Source organism: Equus caballus, chromosome 22 (genome assembly GCF_041296265.1).
Source record: "Equus caballus isolate H_3958 breed thoroughbred chromosome 22, TB-T2T, whole genome shotgun sequence".
NCBI classification, from domain to species: Eukaryota; Metazoa; Chordata; class Mammalia; order Perissodactyla; family Equidae; genus Equus; species Equus caballus.
Window position 1 is genome coordinate 11,071,591 of NC_091705.1, and position 24,332 is coordinate 11,095,922.

General features: G+C 37.4%; 1 protein-coding gene across 8 annotated transcripts in view; it reads right to left on the reverse strand.

The window, feature by feature from the left end:
* The window catches only part of MACROD2 (mono-ADP ribosylhydrolase 2), a 1,873,143-nt gene extending 1,857,334 nt beyond the window's left edge, over positions 1 to 15,809 (reverse strand). For 7 of the 8 annotated variants that reach the window (XM_023625930.2, XM_070247520.1, XM_070247521.1 and 4 more), the window contains exons 1-2: positions 15,446 to 15,790; positions 8,804 to 8,920 (exon numbers count right to left, since the gene is read on the reverse strand). In XM_023625930.2, coding sequence (XP_023481698.1) covers positions 8,804 to 8,920; positions 15,446 to 15,491 — 163 coding nt within the window. In that variant the 5' untranslated portion in view covers positions 15,492 to 15,790. Of the gene's footprint in view, positions 1 to 8,803; positions 8,921 to 15,445 lie in introns of all 8 variants that reach the window. The other variant, XM_070247518.1, reaches the window with a different exon arrangement.
* Between the last annotated feature and the right edge of the window lie 8,523 nt (positions 15,810 to 24,332).

The following is a 24,332-nucleotide window of genomic DNA, read 5'->3' on the forward strand; positions in this document are numbered from 1 at the left end:
TTAAAAAACATACAAATACTCACAGAGGAAATAAAAAAACAGTTCCTGATGGTTCCAAATAACCAACTGTCTTAAAAAAATTTTCCTTGACCAGTTGTAACTCTACTTAGTATGCTTACCACAAACTACTAAATGGGTACATACACAAGGATCTCCATTAGACAATATAAAATAAAACTTCAGCAAGCACTCACAGTTTCTACCTTCAAAAGCAGTCTAAATTTAAACAAACTGCACGTGTACTTACAGTTACAGGCACAGAAAAAAAATCTATATTACACATTGGCTAAGAACATAGATGTGAGTAGGAGTAGTGAATACAGCGCCATAAGAAGTTTCATGTGAGAGGAAGGTGCATTCTAGAAGCAGAAGAGAGAGCTTTGGAGCTATCTATGCCCGCTGACGTCCTCTCTCAATTCTCATGACAACTTTCAGAAGGAGAAATAAACAGCTCCTATGTGGTAACTAATATATGAAGAGATAAATTTAGGAAGGTCACAGGTTCTCTGTCTAGGGTACCTAATAGTAGAATTAGGATTTGATGCCACACGTTTAATCTCAAAACCTTTGCATTCCCAGAATTAACATGGAAGATATATAAAGAGTCATCCCTCAGTATCCACAGGGCATTGGTTCCAGGACCCCTCCTTCGATACCAAAATCCACAGATGCCTACTATTTGCATATAACCTACAAATATTGTCTCGTATACTTTAAATCATCTACAGATTACTTATAATACCTAATACAACATAAATGCTATTAAATAGCTGTTGTATGGTTTAGGGAATGAAGACAAGAAAAAAAATCTGTACGTGCTCAGAACAGACCCAACCATCATAGGTCTTTAGCTCTATGGTTGACTGAATCCACAGAGGTGGAACCCACAGATATGGAGGGCTGACTGTACAGTCATGGGCCACATAATGACGTTTCAGCCAACAACAGACCACATAGACAATGATGGTCCCATAAGATTAGTACTATATAGCCTAGGTGTGTAGTAGGTTTGCGTAAGTACATACACTCTATCATGTTCACAAAATGACAAAATCACCTGACAACACACTTCTCAAAACATATCCCCTTTGTTAAGTGCCATCTAAATAATGTTTGTTAAATATACCTAAATCATGGAAATCACTCCCATTACTACATGTCTGATGGGTATTTAACATTAAGCCTCAACTTACATGACCCCCCAAAAAAAAACCCTGAAAGTTTTTACCCCAACAGAATCACTAATACAAAAGAAGTATAAAGTCTGGAATATCTCTAACCTCTAACTCTTTATTTTCATATGGCAGACACAATCTCAAATCTAACCCTGATGGGAGAATCCCCTGTATGTTGGGATAGTCTGGATTCTTGAAAAACTGAATATACTCTAAGCCAATCTCTAGGAATGACTAGCAAGCTGAAATCCATGGCTTGTCCTAGAGATAGACTAAACTAAACCTCAATATTTCCAAACCTCTGAAGGCACATGTATCTTCTGCCCTGACATGCATATGGTCAGGCAAATAGACTTTTGCTGAACTGTATTTATTATCTCTATTTTGTTATTTGCTTCATCAGTAATTCTCAACTTGGTTCTAAGGCTTAGATAAAACAGTAAATTGTATTTAAATCCTTGTTTTGAATACTTACGTGAAAATTCAGTAACTAAATATTTCAGAGAAGAAGACTTTACAGACTCTTTCATATATAAAGACAAACGGGGGGAGGGGGGAGGAAAAGAAAGGAAAAGGTTGGCTTTGGCTATCATCAATCTTTAACCCATCTCAAAGTATCCATCTGTACTGACCAAAATGTATTTAAGTAAAATCCATATTTACTAGTATAACTGATTTAACAGGTTAAAAACAAAACTAGTAGAATCTGTGGGGAAGTTACAGACTTACAAAATAGATAAAAGAACTTTTCATGTTGTGATCTCAACATCAAGTCACCTTTATGTATATCAAGAAATCAGAGATACTTGGTTTTTATTTTTACATTATTTTAAAAATAAGCTTAAATACAAGGAAATTTACATAGTACTTGATGGTATAGATTACAATGCACAAAAAACTTAATTATGTGTTGTTAAAATAACCTTTGAAAGTAGTTAAAAGGACCAAGAGTGAAATAAAGGCAGAGAAAGAAAACAAAACCACATAGTGAACCATGAATCCCTACATAATTTCATATATTTCATATATTTAGTTACTAAGTACTATAAATAAGAATATACATTGCTGATGAGTACTCATCCTTGTCTCAACTAGTTAAATATATATGTAATGGTTCAGTAAGATCTTTACTGAAATTTATCATTGGGCTATCTAACGTTTAAAACTTAATAGAGACCTATATAGTACAGAAACTACGTTAAAAAACATCTGGCTTAATTTCTAAGCCTGCCATTCCCATGTGAATCTTTACAATACAGTGAAGAAAAGGTGAGAAGAAAGGAAATAATGTATGAAAATACCATCAGGCAAATATTTTATCACTTATTCAATTCACACAACAAATATTTACTAAGTATCTACGTGTACCAAGCACTATGCCAGGGATACAAAGGAGAGTTAAGACAACAGTCTCTAATTTCATGGTAATTACTGTCTCACAAGGCCATAGACCCTGATCAGACAATTCTATGATTGAGTACATAAAAACAAACTGATATAAATGCTCTAAGGAAAGGAACACATTTTTCTAAAGTGAAAAATGTCTGTTTCTAATATAAGTTCTACTTGCGCAACATCTTTGCAGGTAACGGAAGCTTCACAAAGTTTTAAAGAATAAGTCACAGTGGTCTGACAAGGCAAACAGAGATTTCTATTTCTTTAATTAATTTTAAGATCATATAAGAGGGGAGGAAATACACCACCACCCACTCAAAATAAAAGATTTGTAACTAAGAAGCTAGATGTTTTGCTCTGAGCCTTCTGCTTCCAGAGATTATTTTAAAGTACAGTGCTCAAACTGAATACAATATAAAAAGGAATCAATACCAAAAGATTAAATAGGAAATATTCCTTTCCAATTTTTGTATCCCTACTGAATTCTATCTGTTTAAAATACTACTTTCCTAACTGTTCATTCATTCTAAATTGTGGTCTGTCCTCCAACTAACATCAAATATTTAATAAGATAATGTAGTTGATATAGTTAAAAAATCTGGAGCAGTGCCACCTTATCACAGTTATTAAAATTTTTTGAAGTCCCTTTACCATTATGGCCCCTCATCCCTCTCTATGTAACATTCAGTAGCATAAATAACTATATTCTTATTTCCTCATTCCTAGTGATTAATAAAGATATTGACATTCAAAAAATAGTTATCATAAATTTACTAAGGATAAAAACACTGGACTATGCATTGGGATTGAAAAATGATTAAGATAAACTTTGATGATTTCTAAATATCAACAGTCAACTTGGGACATATGTAAAATATAACAAAATTCAATAACTACATTGAAATAAGATCTCAAAGTGACTGAGAGATTGAGGAGTTTGGACTTAACTTTTATTTCTCTAGTCAACCATCACCTCTTGTGGAAATAATTTAAGAGCAGAAATTAGTTCTAATGAAAAAGAGAGCAAATAATGTTGCACTTCTAACCATGCTAATATTTTTAATATGAAAGAAACAAAAGTCTATGCACATGCCTCTAGTCAATCTACACATCGCAAAGTATTTCCATACACCTGGAAAAATAAAAATTCAGGCTTACAAAGACTTCACAATTCAAGACATTTTCTAGTTAAATGTTTTCAGATTTGAATATAACATACAGAAGATATGAAATATGAAGTTTCTTTCTAAAAGACCCATTTTTTAAAATATTTTGTCATACATGAGACACGAGAACATAACTTCATAGTTTTCACCTAACTCATCTTTATCATTTATTATTTTATTTATCCTCCATTGCTTTTCCATATAAACATTAAAAGTAATGACTCAAAGTCAATCTAAATTTACAGCTGTAACTATTTTCTCTGATACCAACTAGCAAGAGAAAATCAGCATGAGCATGGCAGAGCCTTTGCCAATGCTTTGCTCCACCAAAAGAGAGTAACAACACTGCTTCTCTGAGTGGTGTTCTAGTAGAACTTCAGTGTGGAAGCAGCAAAGAAGAGAATACATATCAGTTACACCTGGGAACTGAATTTTTGTCTATACAAAGAAGCAATGCCATCTTTCTATCACATCCATCCATCCAACCATCTATATATCTATATTTATCTTTGTCTTTCTACTATATCCTAGCACTACAGTTTAGTAATTTTATGTATTTGTATGGAAACTATATTTTAAATGCAGGTGCACACACATATGCAATCCTTTGTAGACTGTTAACCAGTGAAGCATTCCCATTTAACATACGTGTGAGGAGGAGAGAGAAAGATTCAAAATGACAGTCAAACATTAAAAAGAAAGAACTCGTTGGTTAGCTTTGGAGGATTTCAGGGAACCAACTCAATCTGAAAACTGGTAAATAAAAGGAAAACTAGCATTTATTCTGCCTTTTCTCTATAAACTGTACTGCATGAAAACAAAAAAGTTCATAAGAGAAAATTCTTTATAGAAATCCAACCAATAAATAAAGGAGTGATAAAATTAGAATAACCTTATTTTGCAACCCCTAATAAAATAATGGATCTAAGCAATGGTCCTTAACGGCTGCTAAAACCATTAGGTGAAAAGTTGATAGGAAACTTTACAATGGATAGATTAGACTGACAATACTTGAACCTAGTGATCAGTCTTATCACCACAGACAGAAATAACCAGAAATTATGTACCTTATGATATTATGCAAAGGAAAGTACAATAATCTATAAAGTATTCCTTCAAAAGAAATTAAACTCAAGTCTGATCAAGCCCCTGGATTTAACTACCAGCTCCTTAGAAACACAGAGGTCAGAGGAATATGGTAAATGACACCACAAAGATACAGTCAGCAAATCCCAAAATGTGAAAAATTCTGTAAGACTAATAAGCTACTTCATTCATCAAATAAATTACAAGACGGGGAAAGGACTAATGGAAGGAAGGACTAATTAGAAGGAACTAATGATTGCAAGTAACTTAAGAAATACATCAATTAAACGTAATATGTGGACTTTTTTTAAATCTTGACTCAAGGAAACTACAAAAACTCAAAAACCTTTATGAGACAACAGGAAAAACGTGAATACAAATTGGATATTTAATTATATTAAAGAATCATTAATTTTTAGGTGCGATGATAGCATTGCAGTTATATTATAACAAAAATGTGTCCCTATCTTTTAAAGATAAATACATACGCACAGATACATATCTTTACAGATAAACTGATATGACGTACAGGAATGGCTTCAAAAGAGTCTGAGAGAAAGGTGCAGGGAGCACTGGCACAGATTAAATAAAACTGGCTATGTATTAACTGCTGAAACTGGGTGATGGGTACATATAGGTTCATTATACTACTCTATTTTTATATACGTTTTTAAATGCTCATTTTAAAATCTGAAAAAAAAAATAAAAGAATTGTCCTTTGCAGACTGTTAACCCAAGGTATTCTTATTTAATATACTGATTTTGAGCACACCTACACATGACGCATTATTCCAGACAGTATAATAGGAGAGAAGCTCTTTAAAACTCCCTACAACAGAGTAACTGATAAATGAATTACTTTATAATTATTAATACAGAGGAAGAAGTAATTATAAGTATATAATTCCAGAGATTTACTAACAGTAGTTGAGAAATATGAACATGAACAGTAAGTAAATGGGCTTTTTTGGTAATCATCTCCACTGTTTCCTCTTCTAAGCCATAGCTTTCCGATATTAGCAAGCAGTTAAGTCAAAGTAAAAATATTACCTACTTGCTTCCTCCTTTCTTTTTTTTTTTTTTTTTAAAGATTTTATTTTTTTACTTTTTCTCCCCAAAGCCCCCAGGTACATAGTTGCATATTCTTAGTTGTGGGTCCTTCCAGTTGTGGCATGTGGGACGCTGCCTCAGCGTGGCTTGATGAGCAGTGCCATGTCCGCGCCCAGGATTCGAACCGATGAAACACTGGGCCGCCTGCAGCAGAGCGCGGGAACTTAACCACTCGGCCACGGGGCCAGCCCCTACTTGCTTCCTCCTTTCTACACAAACACTGATTATATATTGTTTGAAAAATTTTGGTTTCCATTTGTTAGGACAGCTTAAAATTAAAATTATGACAAACACATTTGGCTGTTTCCCTCCTTTTTATTTAACTTTCTACTACAACATAATAACAAGAAACATTTAAAGTAAAAGAAACCTGAGCAAACTAAGAAAAAAATTTAAAAACAACAGCTTGAGAACTTTCCTAGTAATTATGGATATAAAGGTCAAAATTGCCTTCTATGAAAACATAGGTAAAAATGATAGATTACTAAATCTAAAATTGGTATATTGTGCTAGCCCAATAAATAGTGTTCATTTCCTACAAATAAGAAACTATGTGACAAAGAATTATAGACCTCTTTTAAAACTTAGTTGGAAATCTCATACTTAAAAATTAAACTATTATAAATATCAATACCTACTTATATACATATACATTTACAAGCAGTGGCTTAAACATTTCAAAACAAAATATAAAAATATATTTAGAGTTGTCCTTATCATGTTTTTCTTAATTTATATTTTTAAAGGATCTTTCAAACTGTTAAAATGCTGAAACTCTCTTGATTATAAATATTTTAGTGTAACTAAGCACTGTATAGGTAACACCGGAAGAAAGCACTTACTAAAGATATGTATTATGTAAAGAAATTAAGAGATATTACTTACTGAATAACCCATTCTTTTTCATGAAAAAAGAAGAGGCCAATCACCAATTTCTAGGTCACAATAGAGAGGAGCAAGTAACATTAGAGGGAAAGAACAAAACATTGTTTAATAGAAATACAATTTTGATCACATTACCTAGTTCCCTATGAAGGACTTTCACATTCAAAAAAGCATGAAGGAAAAGACTGAAATACACAGTTGTAAGCACCTATAAAGCACTTCTAGAGCAGTTGTAAGCCACTTATAAAGCTTATATTGGGAGACAGGATTAAATACACAGGATCTTGTTAGGGAATAACAATGTCAGATGTTATTCAAGGTATCTTTTCTGATTTGGGGGACATATTTTGGTATGTGATACCTCTGAAAACATCCAACTCTGAGTTCTCTAAAAAACCAGTTCAACTCTACACTGTTATGTGCTGAATATTCAAATAGAAGCAGCCTACAGAAAGACTGAGCCTCTATGCAGAGGTGAGCAGACTCAACATTGGGCTATGCAGCCTGGGTATCACTGCTGCTTTGTTAACTGTTCTAGTAGCAACAGAAATCTACCTCTATCTCAGGAGGTAAAATTTGTTTTTCAGAGAGAAAGAAGTAACATCATGTACTGCATCCTTAGAAAACTGACCAGCTAAAACAGTGACCAAGAAAGACAATCAGATGAATGAAGCACTAGAAAAAGAGAGATTTACTAGCCATGAAAAAATGGAACTCAAGTATTCAATACCAGTTTCTTATAAACAAAAGAAGAAATAACAGACCCAAATATAAAGAGGCTCATGGCCCTAAGTCAGACAAGTCCCAGAATTCTGTCCTTTTGACATGTAGCTCTGTATTCTTTCCATTACACAGCAAGACCTTGCTCTTTCAATGATGTCTTCAATTACATCATTATTAAAACTTGCATTTACTGAAGATACTGGGCAAGCAAGACAGATGTATACACCCCAATCAGCTTGTCCAATGACCCCAACAGAACTTGGGGTAGAGCCACTACTCCACTTGCCCAAGGTCACACATTTCCAGGCAGAGTAAGGTCTAAAAGAACCCACATGCTCTGCCTTCCCAGAAAAACAAAATTCTGTCTAAAGCCCAAACACTCAGGTAAACGTGTTCTCTTTACAGACACCAAAGCCTAATTTGGCTGATGTTTCTCACGGATTTTGTCCATAGGAATTCCACGCTGGTGTATTCTTGTTCTGGGCCCATAGTATCCTGTATAATTCCATCAATCTAAGATCGCAACCTGTGAAACTAGCATGTTCCAAGTCCCCTTCATAAAGTTAACTTTCCTTTTCAATTGCTAAGTACCTAAAAAGCACTCTGTTTCTTCTAAACTTCACATCCAGACCATTAACACCACTGAGTGTCAATTCAAAGATAAATATATTAAACATCCGTTAAATCTATTATTTTTAGAATGTTTTCCATGTACCTTTTAATACCTAAAATTTCATTTATATTCTAACACATATATTTTCCCTCAAGCAATTTAGATCCTCATCAAATCATAAACACTTGGAGAGTAAATTTTGTCATACAAATACTTTATATGTACACATAATACCACAATGTACAAAATAAATATTCCATAAAATTATATGAAATGCTATTTAGTTTTTCCCTATTCTTCCTAATACATTCTCTTTCAACTGTATCCAACTCCTAAAATAACGAAGAAATTCGATATAAATGAACCTGATCGAAAAAAACTCAAAACATCATTTGCTCCAAGAACTATCGCAGAATAGTTTTCAAAAGTACATTTCAGAAAATGAATTATGTTAATATAATTTCCTAAATTTAAATAACACATAATAGATTGCTAAAAACAATTAAATGACAACCAAGCAATTATTTCAAATAGCAAAAATGTCATCTCTTTATTGAATGCCAGTTATTCATTTCTGTCAACAACTGTCCTGCAAAAGTTATAAATAAATGCAAAAAGTATCTCCCTGAAAAACGTTCTGAGAAACTTACCATCATTTTGGCTCTTGCCCTTCATCTCCTCCTTCCACGACAGGATGGTAGTCAGGGGAACATAGTCCCGTATGTATTCTTTGCGTCTCTCCTCTAAGGTCATCTTCAGTAAACGTTCTTGCAAAATAAAAGCAGAATCTCTATTTGTATTTAACTTTTAAGTTCAAGAATTATTTTATAATTTAAATATTAACTATGTTAAACTAACCAAAGAATTGATGTGAACTTAAGGAACAGCAAAATGCAAATCTAATGACCCCATATTTGAGTTTTAAAAGGTGTCAAATTAATACCACATTAATAGGAAGAAAAACATCATTGTTTGATGAGGAAGACTCTCTTGTGATGGTCCAAAAATAAGTAAACTCTTTCACTCAACATCTATTGACAGTCTACTAGTGCCAGGCGATACGTTTATATACTGCAGGTACAAACATGGTCCTTAACCTTGAGGAGTTCACAAGACAAAGGAGGAAATGGAAAAGATACAAAATAATAGCTACATAAATAAAATACAAATACTAAGAGCACAAGAAAGGAAGCCATAAAGATATTTCCTTAATTCTATAATGCCATCAACAATAAAAGTGTAGTTTCAATTTAATAATAGCTTTTCGGAGGTGATATAAACAATATTTTAAATATAGATCTTGATTATAAGAGTAAAATATTTTAAAAATGCATCTTAGAATTAATCATAGGTGATGTCATTTATGAAGAACTCACTGTGGGCCAGGTACTTCACATGTCTAATCTCATTGAAATAATCTTCCCAACAACTCAGCAAAATTGACAGTAGTATCCCTATTTTGCAGATAAGGAAATGAAGCATATCAAAATTCAGCAGTTTGTCCAAAGCAAGAGAGCTTTCCATTAAAATCCAGTCAGATACCTTCATTAGTCAGAAACTGTAGCCTATACTATTAGCCACTATACTATACTACCTTCTCAGAAAACGCTCCCCAAAAGGGGTGATGTGTATGCTGGTTCCTAAAGGATAGGTAGAATTCTGTCATGAAGAGGCAAGAAGTAAGGATATTTCAGACTAATAATGCAATATAAACAAAGATAAGGAGATATGAATGGTTTAATGAAGCTGTAAGATATGCTATGAGGAGGGACGTGGCCACAGAAGTGAAAAGTAACTGGAAACATAAGTTAAAATGAAAATGTATAGGAACTTGTATACCACGCTGAGCAGTTTAACCTTTATCCTATAAAGTAAACCACTAATATTCAAAGTTGATTATGCATATCCCAGAAGGTGCATAAAACAATCTACTAGGATACACGAAAAAACAGTAAGAAATTAATTTATTTTTAATCTAAAGAAATAAGAAAGAAATTAAGATTTACTAGCATTCAATATATAAAATGACATTGGCATCCTCACTCATTCTGTGTGCCAGCAGTCAAGTATCATACATTTTACCAAAGGTCTCCACAAAGTTTAAGATTGATAGTTGTACTCTCACTCTCCAATTGTCTTTCAGTATATTACATGATACAGTATTGTAGCTTAGATGAATGGACTTAAGGACAGTATCTAGTTTTAGGTAATCTAACTTTCATAAAATAATGACTTTTAAAGATTCTTTCACAGAAATAAACTGCAGAAAGTATTAATATAAGCACAAGTGAACAAAAAATGGGGAGCCAGCATTTTTCCCTGCTCCTATAACTGGCTTTTCTTCAGCCACATTAGGAGACCAAAAAAAAAAGACAGATACCGTAGTCCTCCCTAATCTGCAGTTTCATTTTCCTCAGTTTCAGTTACCCAAGGTCAACCACGGTCCGAAAATATTAAATGGAAAATTCCAGTGATAAACAATTTATAAGTTTTAAATTGTGTGCCATTCTGAGCAGCTTGATGAAATCTTACCAGGGACACAAATCACCCCTTTGTCCAGCACATCAACACTGCATAAGCCACCTGCCTGTTAGTCACTTAGTAGCCACCTCAGTTATCAGATCGACTATTATGTTAACGCAGTGCCTCTGTTCAAATAACCTTATTTTACTTAATAATGGCCCCAAAGCACAAGAGTAGTCATGTTAGTAATTTGGATAAGCCAAAGAGGAGCCCTAAAATGCTTGCTTCAAGTGAAAAGGTGAAAGTTCTCATCTTAAGGAAAGAAAAAAATGGTATGCTGAGGTTGCTAAGATGTACAATAACTTTTATTATAGTATATTGTTATAATTGTTCTATTTTATTATTAGTTATTATTGTTAATCTCTTTTCTGTGCTTAACTTATAAATTAAACTTTATCATAGATATCTATGTATATATAGGAAAAAACATAATACTGGTTTTGGTACTATCCGAGTTTCAGGCATCCACAGGGAGTTTAGGAAGGTATCTTCCCTGGATTAGGGGGGACTATGTATTTTAATCACAGATGACATATTCAAATCACAATACTACAATACTCAAGGATCAACACTGTATTGAATTTAAGATGCCTACAGGGCATTCAAGTTGAAATCAAAAATGTGGAACTCAGGAGAGAGGTCTAGCCTAGAGATTTTGGAAATTATAACCAAAACTTCTAGTCCTACAGGAAGTTCTTGCGGAAAGGTAAAGGAAAGGACCAAACTTCAAAAAAACAACATTTACGGGCTGGCCCCGTGGCCGAGTGGTTAAGTTCCTGCACTCCGCTGCAGGCAGCCCAATGTTTCGTTGGTTCGAATCCTGGGCGCGGACATGGCACTGCTCATCAAACCACGCTGAGGCAGCGTCCTACAAGCCACAACTAGAAGGACCCAGAACGAAGACTATACAACTCTGTACCGGGGGACTTTGGGGAAAAAAAGGAAAAAATAAAATCTTTAAAAAAAACACCAACATTTAGGGAGTGGACACAAGCAGGGGAAAAATGAAATAAAATTTAGATGTCACTGGGGGTACAAGGTGAATCAAGGTCTCAGTGATGTGGAAACCAACTGAGAAAAGAGCTTTAATAAGTAAAAGAGGAAAAATATTGTCAACTGCTACAGGAAGATCAGGAAGAATAAAAATTAATAAGCCACTGGTTTTATCAACTGGGTCAACAACAGCACTGAAAAGAGAACAAAACGGTTAACAAGAGCTGTCTGGGTTCTAACCTCAAATGATGCAAATCTATGTGATCTTGATTACTTAATCTCTTTATGTCTCAGTTTCTTTTTGAGGTAGGTTGGTAGGTATTACTCCCAATTTACAGATGACGCAACTAAAACAGAGAGGTTGAATAACTTACCTAAAGTTCCAGAGCTAGTAAGTAGTATAACTAGGATTCAAACTCAGGCAAAAGGTGTTCAAAGGTCTTGACTCTACAGTATACTACCTCATAGGGGTGTTCTGAGAATTAAATGACATAACCTATGTTAAGGTACTTAAAATAGTGCCAAGCACACAAACAGGACTCAAATGGTAACTATATTAGTACCATCCTCACTGTCATTACTGAATGACTTTAGGAACATTAGTTACATGAGTATAACTGAGATCCAGGAGATTATGAGGGACTGAAGAAAAGAAGGAAAGTGAGAACAGCAACTCCAAGGTGAAGCCCTGTGAAAGGAACACTACTTTAGGGTAGAAAAGACTTGAGCATTGTTACAGGCTGAGAAGAGGAACCTTAAGGCTCAGAAATTCAACATACTATAAAGGGAATAAATGATGGCACAAGAGCTCAAAGAATACATGAAATGAGAAAAAGAGCACAAGCAGAGAGTTAATCTTAGAAACCACAAATAAAAGTGCTTCCTCTAAGATAGGAACAAAGCTGAAAGGACAAAGGACATGTAAAGAAACAAACAAATGAGACTATTTGTTCCATATTATCTGACATATATTTTCCCCGTGAATTAAAAGGCAATGTCATCTGTTCAGCAGAGGAGGATAGGATGTTAATGAAATAGGAAGCTTGAAGGGAATAGTAAATTTGAAATAATCACACAGAAGAGGAAAAGGGAAGATTAGCACTTAGCAAAGAACTACTAAAAAAGTTCAGTTCACTAATGTGGAAATACTATAATACCACTGATCAGGATGAAAGATTTATCATGATGCAACTTGTAGTTTTTGTAAATGTCAGAAGGTACATATGGGAACACAACCTGGCCGCTGTCATTCCATTTAAAAGTTTAAGTGTGGACACTTACAACAAAAACAATATCAACAATAAGACAAACCAACGAGATAATTTAAGTTTCAGTACTTGATCATACACATTAAGTAGTTTTGAATTAGGGCTCAAAATACTAGATCAATGTTTATCTAACATATGTAGACTTGAGAACACCTCAGTTATTTGCTTAAACAATGAAACATAACTGAGGGCCATAGACACATATAGTTTCTTTGGCATTACACAAAACTATTCCTTAAAGAATGCTTCACCTTTGCAATGAATCTTCTCTGTGAACCAGGTTGACCTATTTATTAAATGGTATACTGAGTTAAAGCTATGTTTATAGAATGCCTTGACATTGCAGTGAGTGGGTAAACCTCCCTTTAGATTTAACTATCAGCTGCAAAAATACAATACCATGCTCTCCAGTGCGACGAAAGGAAAAAAGGTCATGCAGCCCACTAACTTCTTTAATACTAACTACTGTACTGGAAATCCTTAGCTCCTTCTTGATGGCATAACAGATATTTTTTAAATATTAAATATTCCAAAAACAGACATCATGATATGACATTTGGACATACATTAAAGTCTTCAAGGCACAATAACTTCTCCCTTTAACATCAAACTTCATACAAAAATAGGTTAGTTTTGGACAAGAAAAATTTACTTTGTTAAATGCCTTCTTTGTGCATTTGCTACTGTATTCAGAAAATATTAGTTTGGTTATATTTTTCCCTATTATTAGAAGCAAAAGAAGAAAAAAAATCAAGACATTAAAGATTCAAAAATGCCTGCTTGTCATAGTCCAACTGTGCAGATGTTAAATGGAAGGAACCATTATAACATTGTTACTTTAGGAACATGATCTATTATGACAGAAAAATAGTTCTTAAGTAATCACTATAATTTCATCATGAAAACAACCCGCACATCTTCTACTACTTTGCCTTCATTATTTTCAATAACACAAAGCTTACATTTCAAGACCACCAATAAAAACAGGCATAAATGATCTTTCAATGCTTACAAGGTAAATCTTTGTGAAAGTGTGTTGAAACTAAAGTAACTGCTACTGCAAAAACAAAGCAAAACTATATTACTTTATACATCAGGCCATTATTCTCAACAGCGTGTTTTGTGATATTAGAATTTTTAGTTCTATATATGCTCATAATTAAAACATAACTGACATACAATCTAATCTTTCAATATTTTAAAGACCATTTTAATTGGGTTGTTCAGTTGTTACGTTAAATCTTCCCAGTATTTAATTTAAAAAAAAATCCCTCCTCAGGCATTGTCTGAAGCAGTCCCTCTTTAGAGGATTCATTTTCTACATTCATTCCCTTTCTCATCTCCACTGTTTGGCCTTCCTGTTTATAAAAGCCAGCACTTGCAGCAAAAATCTAGAGGTTTTAAGAAGCTATTATGAAGGAAATCAACTTTTAATCTAGTCACCCCTTCGTGCAAAAAGAATGGATATTTAGGAGATTTGCACTACCTCATTCGACTCACCCCTGACACACGTCTATCTTACCAGTAGCGAGGCAAGCACTTTTTGCTAAGTTTCTGTACAAAGCTAAAGAATAAAAAGAAAAAGATGTGAAACGAAGAAAGAAAAAACTCCAGAGACTCCAGTTTACCTAAGAATATTATCTAACTATGATGCCCGAGTGAGAGAGGAGGGCTGGACTGCACACTTCTGCGTCTTAGAGCAATCAGTGCCAGTCAATCTAGCTGATCTGGATAAACCTTGACGTGCACAAAATTCAGGGATGGGTTCATTCACAGGGGCATCAGTCTCACAATCTTGCTCTGAGCAACTTCAGACTATGAATAGGGATGGAATGTGGAGAAACACTGCAGAGAGAAAAGCCCATTCAGACTTCTCTGAAGGCACCTATCCTCACGGACAAGACGCTCGTTTTGGGTTTCCCCTGGAGTTCCAGGTTTCAAAAGCCACACTGCTGCGCAGAAGGAGAGGACTAGATCGGGTTAAACACCTGAAGATGGGACGCTCTGCCAGCTGGGGGGTGGGAGGGACAGAGGCCAGCAGTGGAGAGACGAGGGTCAGGCGAGGCGCAAAGGCGCAGCGGTAGCCGCTGCAGCCGCTGTGCCCGCCGGTGGGCAAGTGTCCCTGGGACTCCCCGGCCAGGCGTGCGAAAGTCCCAGCTGGGGTCCGAAGACGGGGTGGGGGGGCCTGAGGAAGTTGTGCCACGGCGGGGGGTTGCCGCGCAGGGTCCACGCCGCGAGCAGGGCGAGGGCGGCCCCGCCTGGGGAGAAGGTGACCCGGCGCGGCGGGCGGCGGAGAGGGGCGTGCGCCTACACGTGCGCGAGCTGCAGGTGCCCGGGGGCGGCGCGTGCACGCCGGGGCGAGCGGCCGTGTGTACACACGGAGCCGCGAGGGAGGCGGCACCGGCCGGCGGGCGCGAGCTCGGGCGGAGGGCGCCGCGGCACACCGAGCCCTGACCCCCGCCCCCACCCCACCCCCACCCGCCCCCCAGGACTCGACGGGCCGGTTACCTTTCTCCTCTCTCCACACCTTTTTCTTCTTGTTGCTGGGGTACATGTTGCCGTGGGGGTGGCTGGCTTTAAGCTGCAAGTTCCCCAGGCTCACGGGCAAACAGGGTGTGTGAGGAGTGGGAGGGGTGGGAGGGGGCACTCGGGAGGGAAAAAGTGAAAGAGGCTCCGCGTCCCGCGCCGCTCGCCGCTCTCCAGTCGCCGCCCTCCTCCCTAAGCCCGCGCTCGGCGTCGGCTCCCACCCGCCTCAGCCCCGCGGTCGCCGCCACAGCAGCACCTCAGAGCCTGTCAACTAGGTCACGCCTCGCGCTAACCTAACAGCGCGCAGGCCCCGCCTCCCAGCCGCTAGCCAACGCCGCCTCCCATTGGCTGCACCGCCCGCCGCTCTCCGCGTTCCAGCCACCGCGCGCCCCGACTTCGGCCCCAGGGCGCACGCGCAGGCGCAGGCTCGGGCCCGACGCCGAGGACGTTAGGGAGCTGGAGGGGGCGGAGCCAAGGCGCGAGGGGCTGGAAACGGCCTGGCGACGGGGGCGGAGCGTGGAGCGGGCACCTGGGAGGAGCGTGAGACAGCTGGGGCTTCTCCTCGGCTTCTCTGCAGAAGGAGGACCGGAGGGCGTGGCCTATAGGGCCAGGTGCGCCAGGTGACTGGGGAGCGAGCGGGTGGCTGCTGCCTCAGGAACTGCAAGATGTGAAAGTGGGAGGAGATGTGAGTCCACGAGGATTGTCAATGCTCTAACTGCCCCGTCAGGATGGGTTTTACCAGATACTCTGAAGCTCTCCTCTTCGTGGGCAAATATGACGGAAAGAAGTGAAAGGATTGGGAAATGGTTCCAGACCATATACAGTCGGCTTCTCGACCTTGTAGTAAAAATTACAGATTTCACTGGAGTTCGATGAAGTTTAGAAAGACCAAAGAAACTGGACTACTCAAGGATTTTAAGACCCAGGAAATAGTGGGCAACCAAAATGTTATATTGGAAACATAAGTCTTACATCAAAGCAAATTCAAATGTGTGTTAACCAGAGCCAGGCCATCGTATCGTTTTATTCCTCCACCAATTGCTTCAGGTCAAGGCACTGGTCCAAAGAGCTGGCTTGATTCTGGGTAATACTAATCTGTCCTTGTTCTGAAAATCCAGTACCGGTGGACTCTACCACGAGAGTCGGGTGACCTAGAATTTAGAAGTTTGGTAACCCCTCCCCAAATTTGTTGCGTTTCTGATATCGACCCTGATATCAGTTTCCCCACACTAAACCCAGCATATATGGGGTTAAAACCAAAACACTCATTCCCTGCTTACTCTCTGGCTTCCTAGCTCCAGAATCCACTATGCTCCATGGAGACAGACACCGTCAAGGACAAGCACCTGGACTATCTCCTCCCCACAAAGAGATACAGCTGGTGGGAAAGCTGCTGACCAGCAAGGTCATGAGCTCCCTCCTCTCTGCAAGTGTCTCAAGGCCAAAGACAGGCTGGTGGGAAAGCTCCGACCAGCAAGGTCCTATGCTCCCCCTCCCCTACCGAAAACCCCAAATAAAAACCCTTCCTTTTAGCTTTTTCGGGGAGTTTGGGATTTCAGTGTTAGCTGCCCTCTCTCCTTGCTCAGCGCTGTGCAAAAATAAAGTTCCTACTTTCTTCCACCACCCCTGGTGTCAGAGATTGGCTTGCTGCGCGACGGGTGAGTGAATTCACTTCAGGTTCGGTAACAATTTGGCGACCCAGATGGGACAATGTCCCAGGTGGACGTCTCGCCCTTGGCACACCGGCCTCTGGTGAAAGGCCTCTCTTGGAAGCTGTCCTGCAGCTGCCTGAGCCCCTTGTCTCAGGGACAGCCCCAAGTGGCTGGCTGCTAGCCAGACGTCGTTGGCCCACGGCGCTTTTGCTTTGGTAGTGGAAGAAACTAGGTTTAGGACATAGGAAGACGTCTCTTGTAAGTAGCTGGTAGTTTTTGTTCTTGTCTTTGTGTTAAACTTTTCCAACAGGACCGGCCGGAAACAATGGGTACCTTGGCAGCCCTCTGGGCTCCGTTTGTTTTGAAGTCTCCGCAACGCCCTGGCCAAATTTTGGTAAGTCCCCCGGGTGTGCACAACCGAGGTCCCTTGTCCTTGCTCATCTGGGAAGATCTGCATGGCGGATCTTCATTTGTTGGGCGCCCCCGAGTGTAGGACACGGACTAAGGTGGGGCTGGAAGCACTTTGGTTTTTGGTTTTGGTCTTTGTTTTGGCTTCCGTTTGTGGCCGAGGGTTTTTGGGAACGCGCGCTTGTTTGGTATTTGTTGTTGCTGTCTGTTTGTCTGTCCTTTTAAAAGTGTTAACATGGGAGATGCTGCATTTATTACACCTAAGAGCCCCTTGGGAAAAACTTTGGCTGATGGGTGACCTACAGCTATAAGCCAATGTCTAAAGAGGGATGATTTTCTTTTGTAACACCACATGGCCACAATATTCTTTAGACTCTGGAGAGAAAAAAATGGCCAAAAGATGGATCCTCAAGTTGGGAAACTTTTTAGAGAGCTCTTATGATCAACAACTGTTTTGTTGGTACCTATGAAAAGACCAAATTAAGAGGAAACTATAATGACTAGTCTTAAGAACTTAATCAAACTTGGGATCTCAGCTTCTTGTAGTCTTACAGATGCTAATAAAAATGTTAAGTTAACAAAGAGAGATTAGAAAGGGAAGAGTCACAGGACTCATCTCAATGGGATAAATGGAACAGATATGAATGAAGTTAAAACAAAGGTTTTAATAAAACACTGCCTAAGGTTGGATGGGCTAAAGGGACCCCCCTATTGGCTCCCCAACATTAAAGGACATCAGACAAACCTGTTCTATTTACTCCAGTTTGAAAAATGTAAAAGGTCAGGATGCAAAAATCAGAGTGAGAAACCTGACCAACAATTGTTTGGGGCAACAATTAGGCTACTAAGATTAATAAGACTATAAAAATTAAAATGTTTGAGCTAATATTATATGAAGAGGTTATGTCAACTTTGCCTGGATGTTTTCTTTGGGAATAAATGTTATGTCTAACTGGGAATGCTTCACCTGAACAATATTGTAATACCCAAACTTGTTAATAGAATCCTAATGTAAGTTATAATTAAAAATATAAGGGCTAGTAAAACTAAGATAAAGTTTTGTAAAAAATTGATATACTTAAACAGGCCAATTGTAGTTCACCCAAACTAATGTATGCAATTGGAAAAGCCAGCTGCAACAATGGGGAACCTGTTTTAGTCTTTTGAGGCTTCTAAATAAAATTAGAAATACTTTACCGCCTCTTTAAGAGAAAATAATTAAATAATTAAACATGCCAGCAACCGAACCCAAATCTGCTTCTCAAATCTGCTGCTGTTGTCTACTCTCTTTTTGCTGAGCTTCCCAACAAGCTGAGCTGAGCTTCAACTCCCCCAAAATTCCTGATCTAAGATTGAATGAGTAAAAATAAGTAAACTTTTGAGACAATTTGAAATTGTAACGACCATTCTGAAAGCCTGTTTAAGTTTGCTGGTTTCATTTAAAAGGAACATGTCCTCAAAGTTATCAGCATTGGCTATGATGCAGACATACAGCCTGGGTTTACTGGTCAAATGAACTCATGTCATGTATGTTAGAAAACTTATTAGGAAAACTCATAACTCAGTATAATAGCTAATTTTGTTTAATGTCTCATGGAGTTTTTGTAGATGATCTAAATATAATTGTTAAGAACAGGTAAACTAAATAAATGTAAAAAAATAAAAGTTTTTGGAAAAACTTTTTAACAATAATTATATGTATAATTATATGTATAATAATTATATTATGATATATGTACTTAAAACAACTGGGGACAATAGTTCACTGCTGTAATGTCACATGAAGTTTTTAAGAGTAATTGTTAAAACTGGGTAAAAGTTTTAAGTACAATAATTATGTTTTATGGTCTGAATACTTAAAAAACAGCTTCCAAAATCTTTTTGGAAACTTAAATTTTGTAACTTTACTAAGTTAAGTTAAATAATAACAGTTTATTGGGTATCTAGGTCATTTCCACATAAGATAAAATATTAAAGGTTAACTACTAAGCATATATTTCTCTGCCTTTGGTTTCTTATATCAAAGAAACTGAAAAGTGCTTAGGTTATTGATCAACATGTTGTATGTATGTTGAGAAATTTTCTATGAGAAAACATATATTTCTAAAAGGTCGGTATACAAAGAAAGTAAAATATATGTTTTCAGTAAAAAGATATGAAGAATGGAAATATTTTTGTTTCTTGAGTTGAGAAAGATAAATTTGTCCTAAAGTGCTGGGACAAATTCTGAATGTAAAAAAGTAACCAAAGGTTTGTAAAAGTAAAGCCCTAAAGAGTTTTATGTATGGTCAAGTTGTCCAGGATTAAAGTAAATCCAATTAAGTAAATAAACTTAAGTAAACCATTTTAAAAAAAATCAACTTAAGTAAATATGTCAAAAGTAAACTGGTACAAAATTAAAACTTGGTTTCCTCTTTCTTAAAAGGATAATTTTCCTAAATTTTTAATCTGCTCTTTATAAAAAGGTTATAAAAAGGCTTTGTTTGACTATTTTAACTCTGTTTCCCCTTGACTGTTTCTTTTATCGCTTCAAATAGATACCTGAACATGGTTTTACAAGTGAACTTTGTTTCCTATCTGAACAAATGTTTTAAAGTTTTTAATATTTTTGACAAGCTGCCCCCCCACACAAATATTCAAGTCTTAAATAAAAGCTTTCTTTTGACCTGGAAGAGGAGGGAGAGTTTCTCCGGGTATTTTCAGAGGGCCCCTGGGACTTCTCGGAGAAATTTGCTCTCTTCCTATAAGAAAAGAACGCTAAACTAATAAGGCTTATTTTGTATGTTAAGTTACATGAGAATCATTGTCAAATAAGTAATGATAAACTTTCTTAAATGGTATTATGTAAATGAGTGTTATTGATATAAATACTTTAAAAATTATATGATCTGTTCTGATTGTCAGTTATAATCCTGGTTATTATCTCAAAATGTTATATATCACAGACATGGTCAAATGCCTTTGTCAATTACCATTTTTGAATGTTTTGTTATTTATGAACAGTGGCTATTTTACTTTGATGTTTTTGCAAATATATTTCATCTTCAGAGAAATTCATGGAAAGGGCTCTGACACTCTAGAATACAGGTTTCCAGTAAACGCTCAGATTGTAAAACCAAACTGGGTAAAAATTACAGAACTCCAACAGAGAAACTGATGACCTCACAAACTGCTCACAGAAGATTAAGATCAAGAACCAATTACAGAGGACAGAATAAACTGATAGGGATGATTATAATTTTCTGATTGAGATATTGCTGATTTTTTGATGTTTTGCTTTTTTCAGAGTTAAGAAAATCTTTTTCTCTCTTCTCTTAAAGAACTATGACTTACAACAATTTATAAACAAAATTGAAGCCTTTGTTTTTTCCTCCTTATCTGAGCCCCCCAAAACACAAAAACTTCTGATAAGTAAGTATTCTTATTCTTATGGCAATATGGTTGTTTGCATAAGTACAATAAGAATCTGTTCTTCTTTTAACAGGACACAATTGGAAACACTGGTTATATTACCAAGACTTTGACTGGAATATCATATTTAAAAAGAACATACAGGCTTGGATATAACACGACAGCTTTTGAGGAATGAAGGTTGACATATTGGAATAAAGCCACCTGGAAATATTGGCCTGGTACTGTGCTTATGGGTTCTGTAACCTGGTAAGGTTGAGCAAAGAATGTCGCTCCCTCTGGCAGGTACCAGGAACCTCAACGTTTTGGGGAACCTCATGAAGAGAGAAATTCACCCAAATCTGCAGGTACTGCAGGCAGAATGTGATACAGGTCCTTTGCTTGGCTTTCCTTGAGAGGCCTTTAAAGATCAACCTGAGATTCCTTATAAGGTTCCAGCAAAGCAGATTTAAAAGAGCCTATAAGATCAATTACTATTCTTGCTGTACTTATGTAAATAAGTATGCCAAATTCATTAAAACTAGACTTATTTTGCAAACCAGTTAGTCTTAATTTGGCTATGTCTAGTGAAATTGAGGGTGATTTTAGGGAGGAAGATTATGTTTCAATAGAAACTATAATACATGTTTATAAATATTGAATTTTAGTTTTTTCAATTCTCTTTGAAATTTTTGTTTTACTTCTGTTAACTGGACTGGATCTTGAATTCTTCGTCTCCTGAAATATCTGACTAAAAACGTCCAAACTAACATTTTCAGGGTTTTTTTTTTTTCCAATTATTTTCATTTAGAGTCATTGAAAACTATCTCTGCCCTTTTTCCTAAAGCCTTACAAACTGAAGCTCGAAGACCCAATATAAACTTAAGAGATATTCATGTCTACTGCTGTGTAAGCCACTCAAAAAGCTACCTGAGTGCCCAATGGCACCATGAGAGACATTTCAAACTGCAAAAGATTCTTCGACCCTGACTTCTAGAAATCTTGATTGGCTGCCCCCAGGCTCAGAAACTGGTTCATAATTTGCTCCAATCATTAACCTTGTTTTTCTCTTTTTGTTTCTCTAGAAAAACTTCTTATTAAATACCTGGTTACTTACTTACATGATACAGGCCCACCTTCAGGAGCCCGCCAGCATCACTGCCTTATTAAAAGACTGGTTCAATGATAGGAAACAACCTACGCCCCATTTCAGCAGGAAGTAGCTAGATTGGTCGCCGCCCCAAATCCCTCAAGATTGAGGGACGGACATAAAATAGGGGGGAGTTGATATCGACCCTGATATCAGTTTCCCCACACAAAACCCAGCATATATGGGGTTAAAACCAAAACACTCATTCCCTGCTTACTCTCTGGCTTCCTGGCTCCAGAATCCACTATGCTGCATGGAGACAGACACTGTCAAGGACAAGCACCTGGACTATCTCCTCCCCACAAAGAGATACAGACTGGTGGGAAAGCTTCTGACCAGCAAGGTCACGAGCTCCCTCCTCTCTGCAAGTGTCTCAAGGCCAAAGACAGGCTGGTGGGAAAGCTCCAACCAGCAAGGCCCTATGCTCCCCCTCCCCTACCGAAAACCCCAAATAAAAACCCTTCCTTTTAGCTTTTTCGGGGAGTTTGGGATTTCAGTGTTAGCTGCCCTCTCTCCTTGCTCAGCGCTGTGCAAAAATAAAGTTCCTACTTTCTTCCACCACCCCTGGTGTCAGAGATTGGCTTGCTGCACGACGGGTGAGTGAACTCACTTCAGGTTCGGTAACATTTCTAAATATCAGACCATCTACAAGGCTGATTTGGTGGATAAGGTGAATCCACATTTATTCAACAATTAGGGTGCTGTGTTATAAATGTTGTGTTTAAGCCAGGTATGTAAGAACAAATAATTATTTGGAACACGTTTTTTTAATAGTGAAAGACAAAAGGAAGAAAGGAGGGGGCCCCCTTAAGAATTGTAAAGATTGAAATGTTTTGAATTACAGGACACTCTCAGGATTATTCATAACATAGTAAAGTAATAATTTTTATTTTGACACTGTCTCTGCCTCTGTTTTTGTTTTAATGCTGGGAAGTACATAAACATTTATTTGGCTAAGAGAAATAGGGAAGGCTTCAAGAAAGAGGTGACATTTGAGCTAGTAATAAAAATACACATTCATTTATTGGCAATGGAAATAAAAGGAGAGCTCTGATTCAAGACTCATTACCAAGGTCAAATCAATAAAAATTGGTAATGGAATAGATTTGGGGAAGAACATGAGGATGAGAAAGAAGATAAGGGTTTCATGGGATAATGAAGGAGGAGAGTAGCAATATTATTAATATTAGGCAATACAGGAGCAATTGCAGATTTTGTGGGAAAGATCTTGAGTTCTTATTTAGAAATATTCAATGTAAGGCATCTGCAGGAAAGTGCATCATACTGGGCACTTTTCCTTCTGTTAGAACAGCGAAGCTGTTTCTACCCCCTTCCTAGGGCCAATCCTTCCACCTATGCTTTCTTAGGAACATTACACTATTGATTATCCTTTGTCTCATGTCAGCTCAAAGAACTAGAACCGTACATCAATTTTCAGACTTTCTCAAGTCTCTCCCATATTTAAAAAAAAAAATCTTCCTATGATCCCACAACCCCTCCAGCTACTACTTCTCCTTCCTTTCCTAAATGTTAGCTATACCTGCTGTGTCCATGTCCTTACATCCCACTTTCTACTCTTCAGTCCATTCTAATCTGGGTTCTATCCTATCAATTGCTTGAAATAGCTCTTGTTAAGGTGGCTAATGACCTTCATGTGCTATTAAATGGACATTTGTCAATCTTTCTCTTACAAAATCTCTCAGCAGCATTTAAAATTGCTAACTTCTCATTCCTCCTTACAGCATTTTTTTCGTTTAATTTCCTCATCCTTTTGAGTTTACTCCTGTATGGCCATTCCTTCTCAGTCTCCTTTGCTAGCTCATCTTCCTTTTCAGCCATTACGTTTTGGAGTTTGTTTGTTTGTTAAGGCTCACTACTAGCCTTTTGTCTCTTTTCAGTTTATACTTTTTCTTTGAATAATTTCATCCATACTCATGGCTTCAGTTAAAACAGTGATGCTCAACCAGGTACAGTTCTGCCCCTCAGGGGACATTGGCAATGTCTGGAGACATTTTTGGTTGTCACAACTAGGGGAAGAATGCTATTGGCATCTAGTGGATAGAGGCCAAGGTTGCTGCTAAACATCCTACAATGCATAGGACAGTCCCCCACAACAAAGAATTGTCTAACCTAAAATGTCAATACTGCTGAAGTTAGGAAACCCTGAGTTACACCAATAACACCCGAATTTATTATCTCCAGCAAAAATTTTTTCTTGAGCTTTGGACCTATACATGCTACCATATACTGGATCTCAACTTTAAGAGAC